This window comes from Oncorhynchus clarkii, unplaced genomic scaffold (genome assembly GCF_045791955.1).
Source record: "Oncorhynchus clarkii lewisi isolate Uvic-CL-2024 unplaced genomic scaffold, UVic_Ocla_1.0 unplaced_contig_8894_pilon_pilon, whole genome shotgun sequence".
NCBI classification, from domain to species: Eukaryota; Metazoa; Chordata; class Actinopteri; order Salmoniformes; family Salmonidae; genus Oncorhynchus; species Oncorhynchus clarkii.
The window spans coordinates 105287-112500 of NW_027260950.1; the positions used below are offsets into that span (position 1 = coordinate 105287).

Consider the following 7214-nt stretch of genomic DNA (forward strand, 5'->3'; position numbering starts at 1 on the left):
ATAGTGGTGTGTGTTCACCCTGGACAAAGTGGATGGTCTCCACCTGGATGTGGCCTCCGTCAGAGGGGTATAGGGAGTGGACCTGGCCTGAGACCTGGATCAGCTGCCCCTCCATGCTGTAACCAGTGAATCCCTTCACACACACACACACACACACACGCACAGGCACACACACACACATTTAAACATTTTAAAAAGGTCCTCATTCTGTTGATATTGTTGCAGCAGATACTTTTAGGGTGAAAGGCACCATGCCATAACAGCACAGTAAAACATGATCTATCTAGTATCTGCTGGGACTATATCCCCATATCTCCTCACCCAGAAAACCAGTTACCAACCACAGAATGATGTCATTACGAAGGTGGAATGCCATATTGTGCCTTTAAAGGGTGTTTATAGACTCACAGTGAAGACGTCGGTGGGCGACTGCAGCTTCGCTCTCTGTTCTCCAGGGGTCCCCACAGCCAGGTCAGGGGTCACGTCCTCCCTGCTCTTCTTCGTGGTCGAGGGGGTTGTTTTCTTGTTCTCCTTGGACGAGTCGGTGCGCTCCGCCCCCTTCCCTCCTTTATCTTTCTTAGCTTTCTTCACCTGTTCCTCCTCCTTCTGTCTGTCCTGCTCCATCTTCCACGCCTGGACAGAGATGAGTTGGTATAGAACATCAGCAGCACAGTTAGAATCATCAGACTGTATTAAAGGTACTGAATACATGAATCACTATAAAACAGGGTGGAAGACAGCAAGACAGAGTCCGTTACTTTGAGCGAGTCTTCTCTGATGTACTGGTCTGGAGGACCTTCCTCTGGGACAGGAGACTTGGCTGGGGAGGCTTCAGGTACACAGGGACACAACGTTTACATCACAGGGGGACTGTAGCACTGTAACTACTAGTACTACTCTTAGTGCTGTTTTTCATCTATCGTAATTGATGTATCCATGGTAATGAGTATGTATGTTATACCAATGGATTTCAGCCTGATTTGACTGATATTTTGGCTTCCTTACTTGCAGTGTGTTTTGTTGAGAAAGTGCCCTTCTTGGTGCCCTTAGCCGACTCTGTCCTGCCTTTCTCTGAGGAGTCAGCCGGGGTGGGCCCTCTCAGTTTCTCTGCCTCTCTCTTGGCCTGCAGAGCTAGCCCCTTCACCTCCTCCTCCTCGGTCCAGTCAGATATAGAGTTGGCCACGTGCTCAAGGTACTTCCTGACGACAGAGAGGGAACGGTAATAAATACAATCCTAAACAGGACCCAGAGTCTAATGTACTCTGTGATTTTATCGTTTTCTAACACAAAAAGAAATCAACAAAATGGGTTTGAAGAAAATATATATCCAGCTGTTAAACAACTGATTTATAGCAAATGTGAAATTTGCTTGATATTTTAAAAACTGTACCTGAACCCAACGTTGGTGTGGAGGGCCATGTCCCATAATTCCTTGCACTGGCGTTGAGGGCTCATGGGATTGTGACAGACGATGAACAGGGTGTTGTCCAGACTACCACAGAAGGTGTCCATGCAGCGGTAGGACTGAGAGGCAGAGTGGAGAATCTACAGCAAGACAACAAGGGGGTCACTAGAAGATGCTGTGGTTGTTTTCCTCTCTGTGATCACAAATGGTCGCAAAAAGGAGCCAGAAATCAGAAGGCAAACAGCTACAGTAAATGTGAGTATTGATTGATGTTGACCTGGGGAAAGACATTGGCGTTGTGGTGCTCAGTATAGTGCCAGTCACTGAGCGATCGCATCCGGCTTCTCTGGATCTCAGTAACATCTACGACATCAGACAAACTCTCCTCTGATTCATCCTGGTGGTGGAACGCTTTACCTGTAGAGGAAACATGTTTTATTAGCTGCTATGTCAAAGATACAAAGAGAGGAACAATGAGATACAGTGCCTTGCGAAAGTATTCGGCCCCCTTGAACTTTGCGACCTTTTGCCACATTTCAGGCTTCAAACATAAAGATATAAAACTTTATTTTTTTGTGAAGAATCAACAACAAGTGGGACACAATCATGAAGTGGAACAACATTTATTGGATATTTCAAACTTTTTTAACAAATCAAAAACTGAAAAATTGGGCATGCAAAATTATTCAGCCCCCTTAAGTTAATACTTTGAAGCGCCACCTTTTGCTGCGATTACAGCTGTAAGTTGCTTGGGGTATGTCTCTATCAGTTTTGCACATCAAGAGACTGACATTTTTTCCCATTCCTCCTTGCAAAACAGCTCGAGCTCAGTGAGGTTGGATGGAGAGCATTTGTGAACAGCAGTTTTCAGTTCTTTCCACAGATTCTCGATTGGATTCAGGTCTGGACTTTGACTTGGCCATTCTAACACCTGGATATGTTTATTTTTGAACCATTCCATTGTAGATTTTGCTTTATGTTTTGGATCATTGTCTTGTTGGAAGACAAATCTCCGTCCCAGTCTCAGGTCTTTTGCAGACTCCATCAGGTTTTCTTCCAGAATGGTCCTGTATTTGGCTCCATCCATCTTCCCATCAATTTTAACCATCTTCCCTGTCCCTGCTGAAGAAAAGCAGGCCCAAACCATGATGCTGCCACCACCATGTTTGACAGTGGGGATGGTGTGTTCAGCTGTGTTGCTTTTACGCCAAACATAACGTTTTGCATTGTTGCCAAAAAGTTCAATTTTGGTTTCATCTGACCAGAGCACCTTCTTCCACATGTTTGGTGTGTCTCCCAGGTGGCTTGTGGCAAACTTTAAACGACACTTTTTATGGATATCTTTAAGAAATGGCTTTCTTCTTGCCACTCTTCCATAAAGGCCAGATTTGTGCAAATTACGACTGATTGTTGTTCTATGGACAGAGTCTCCCACCTCAGCTGTAGATCTCTGCAGTTCATCCAGAGTGATCATGGGCCTCTTGGCTGCATCTCTGATCAGTCTTCTCCTTGTATGAGCTGAAAGTTTAGAGAGACGGCCAGGTCTTGGTAGATTTGCAGTGGTCTGATACTCCTTCCATTTCAATATTATCGCTTGCACAGTGCTCCTTGGGATGTTTAAAGCTTGGGAAATCTTTTTGTATCCAAATCCGGCTTTAAACTTATTCACAACAGTATCTCGGACCTGCCTGGTGTGTTCCTTGTTCTTCATGATGCTCTCTGCGCTTTTAACGGACCTCTGAGACTATCACAGTGCAGGTGCATTTATACGGAGACTTGATTACACACAGGTGGATTGTATTTATCATCATTAGTCATTTAGGTCAACATTGGATCATTCAGAGATCCTCACTGAACTTCTGGAGAGAGTTTGCTGCACTGAAAGTAAAGGGGCTGAATAATTTTGCACGCCCAATTTTTCAGTTTTTGATTTGTTAAAAAAGTTTGAAATATCCAATAAATGTCATTCCACTTCATGATTGTGTCCCACTTGTTGTTGATTCTTCACAAAAAAATACAGTTTTATATCTTTATGTTTGAAGCCTGAAATGTGGCAAAAGGTCGCAAAGTTCAAGGGGGCCGAATACTTTCGCAAGGCACTGTATATCAGATCATCAACAACAGCCGGGTTGCAGATCTGTTGGTGCTGTTTTGACAACTCTATTGCTATCAGACCAACACATCTGGTAGTAGACTAGTCTGGATCAGACCAACACATCTGGTAGTAGACCAGTCTGGATTCAGACCAACACATCTGATAGTAGACTAGTCTGGATTCAGACCAACACATCTGGTAGTAGACTAGTCTGGATTCAGACCAACACATCTGGTAGTAGACTAGTCTGGATTCAGACCAACAGACCTGGAGGTAGACTAGTCTGGATTCAGACCAACAGACCTGGAGGTAGACTAGTCTGGATTCAGACCAACACATCTGGTAGTAGACTAGTCTGGATTCAGACCAACACATCTGGTAGTAGACTAGTCTGGATTCAGACCAACACATCTGGTAGTAGACTAGTCTGGATTCAGACCAACACATCTGGTAGTAGACTAGTCTGGATTCAGACCAACACATCTGGTAGTAGACTAGTCTGGATTGAGACCAACAGACCTGGTAGTAGACTAGTCTGGATTCAGACCAACAGACCTGGTAGTAGACTATTCTGGAATCAGACCAACACATCTGGTAGTAGACTAGTCTGGATTCAGACCAACAGACCTGGAGGTAGACTAGTCTGGATTCAGACCAACAGACCTGGAGGTAGACTAGTCTGGATTCAGACCAACACATCTGGTAGTAGACTAGTCTGGATTCAGACCAACAGACCTGGTAGTAGACTAGTCTGGATTCAGACCAACATACCTGGTAGTAGACTAGTCTGGATTCAGACCAACACATCTGGTAGTAGACTAGTCTGGATTCAGACCAACACATCTGGTAGTAGACTAGTCTGGATTCAGACCAACATACCTGGTAGTAGACTAGTCTGGATTCAGACCAACAAATCTGGTAGTAGACTAGTCTGGATTCAGACCAACACATCTGGTAGTAGACTAGTCTGGATTCAGACCAACAGACCTGGTAGTAGACTAGTCTGGATTCAGACCAACAGACCTGGTAGCAGACTAGTCTGGATTCAGGCCAACAGACCTGGTAGTAGACTAGTCTGGATTCAGACCAACACATCTGGTAGTAGACTAGTCTGGATTCAGACCAACAGACCTGGTAGTAGACTAGTCTGGATTCAGACCAACACATCTGGTAGTAGACTAGTCTGGATTCAGACCAACACATCTGGTAGTAGACTAGTCTGGATTCAGACCAACACATCTGGTAGTAGACTAGTCTGGATTCAGACCAACACATCTGGTAGTAGACTAGTCTGGATTCAGACCAACACATCTGGTAGTAGACTAGTCTGGATTCAGACCAAGACATCTGGTAGTAGACTAGTCTGGATTCAGACCAACACATCTGGTAGTAGACTAGTCTGGATTCAGACCAACACATCTGGTAGTAGACTAGTCTGGATTCAGACCAATATGTGTCACAGTACATTTGAAGTTTTTAACACACGGTTGCATAATGAGTGGGCTTCCAACAGCAGGTTTCACTTCAGTAACCTACAGGCTTTTTGAGGAGCTACTCTGCTGCTGTCTGACAGGTGGTAGGATATTCATCTCCTCAAACTAGTCTCTGTATGCTGTGCGCCTGCGATAAATAAGATGCATGACAACTAATGAAAATACACAAGTGGCAATTAAATTCCACTAAATTATGCAAATTAACCCATAGACCGATAAGCATGCCGGCGGCAAACCGATTAACGGTTAAGCGTTAACATCCCTAGTGTCAGAGTTCATAGAACGTCTGTACCTTGTGTCTTGTTGATGTGTCTGAGGTAGTTCTTGGCGAAGGAGACCGGGTCGTCCCAGGGCAGGCAGGTAGGTTGAGGGGAACCAGTAGAGGTCAGTAGGCCTCCCTCCTCCAGCTGGGTCAGGGGCATGCTCTCAAACACAAACTGTCTGACCACTCTCTCCACCTCCTGCCAGCTCAGAGACTCTGTAAAGACACCCATCAGAATAACACAGGAGGTTGGTGGCAATTTCATTGGGGAGGACGGGCTCGTGGTACTGGCTGGAGCGTAATAGGTGGAATTCCATTTGCTTCGTTCCAGCCATTATTATGAGCCGTCCTCCCCTCAGAAGCCTCCACTGCAGAACACCACACACTTATGCTGAATCCCAAATCAACCCCTAGTCCATCCTCCCTCATCCCTCCTCCCTCATCCCTAGTCCATCCTTCCTCATCCCTCCTCCCTAGTCCCTCCTTCCTCATCCCTAGTCCCTCATCACTACACCCTCATCCCTAATCCCTCATCCCTAGTCCCTTATCACTTTAGTCACTTTAGTAGATCTGATGCATTCTGATAGGTATAGAGCTATATGGTATAGAGCTATATGGTATAGAGCTATATGGTGTAGAGCAATATGGTATAGAGCTATATGGTATAGAGCTATATGGATAGGTATAGAGCTATATGGTATAGAGCTATATGGATAGGTGTAGAGCTATATGGTATAGAGCTATATGGATAGGTATAGAGCTATATGGTATAGAGCTATATGGTATAGAGCTATATGGTATAGAGCTATATGGTATAGAGCTATATGGATAGGTATAGAGCTATATGGTATAGAGCTATATGGATAGGTATAGAGCTATATGGTGTAGAGCTATATGGTATAGAGCTATATGGTATAGAGCTATATGGATAGGTATAGAGCTATATGGATAGGTATAGAGCTATATGGTGTAGAGCAATATGGTATAGAGCTATATGGTATAGAGCTATATGGTATAGAGCTATATGGATAGGTATAGAGCTATATGGTATATAGCTATTTGGTATAGAGCTATATGGATAGGTATAGAGCTAAATGGTATAGAGCTATATGGTATAGAGCTATTTGGTATAGAGCTATTTGGTATAGAGCTATATGGATAGGTATAGAGCGATATGGTATAGAGCTATATGGTATAGAGCTATATGGATAGGTATAGAGTTATATGGTGTAGAGCGATATGGTATAGAGCTATATGGTATAGAGCTATATGGATAGGTATAGAGCTATTTGGTATATAGCTATATGGATAGAGCTATATGGTATAGAGCTATATGGATAGGTATAGAGCTATATGGTATAGAGCTATATGGATAGGTATAGAGCTATATGGTGTAGAGCGATATGGTATAGAGCTATATGGTATAGAGCTATATGGATAGGTATAGAGCTACAGTGGGGAGAACAAGTATTTGATACACTGCTGATTTTGCAGGTCTTCCTACTTACAAAGCATGTAGAGGTCTGTAATTTTTATCATATGTACACTTCAACTGTGAGAGACGGAATCTAAAACAAAATCCAGAAAATCACATTGTATGATTTTTAAGTAATTAATTAGCTTCACATTTGGGATGGTGTTCTTCGGCTTGCAAGCGTCCACCCTTTTCCTCCAAGCATAACGATGGTCATTATGGCCAAACAGTTCTATTGTTGTTTCATCAGACCAGAGGACATTTCTCCAAAAAGTACGATCTTTGTCCCCATGTGCAGTTGCAAATCGTAGTCTGGCTTTTTTATGGCGGTTTTGGAGCAGTGGCTTCTTCCTTGCTGAGCGGCCTTTCAGGTTGTCGATATAGGACTCGTTTTACTGTGGATACAGAAACTTTTGTACCTGTTTCCTCCAGCATCTTCACAAGGTCCTTTGCTGTTGTTCTGGGACTGATTTGCACTTTTCGCA

General features: G+C 43.7%; 1 protein-coding gene across 1 annotated transcript in view; it reads right to left on the reverse strand.

Moving 5' to 3' along the window:
- The window catches only part of LOC139402494 (sperm-associated antigen 17-like), a 42165-nt gene that overhangs the window by 24520 nt on the left and 10431 nt on the right, over positions 1–7214 (reverse strand). Inside the window, exons 14-20 of the mRNA XM_071146463.1 lie at positions 5286–5471; positions 1683–1822; positions 1391–1545; positions 1006–1199; positions 759–829; positions 409–633; positions 19–133 (exon numbers count right to left, since the gene is read on the reverse strand). Of these exons, the coding sequence (XP_071002564.1) occupies positions 19–133; positions 409–633; positions 759–829; positions 1006–1199; positions 1391–1545; positions 1683–1822; positions 5286–5471 (1086 nt within the window). The remainder of the gene's footprint in view (positions 1–18; positions 134–408; positions 634–758; positions 830–1005; positions 1200–1390; positions 1546–1682; positions 1823–5285; positions 5472–7214) is intronic.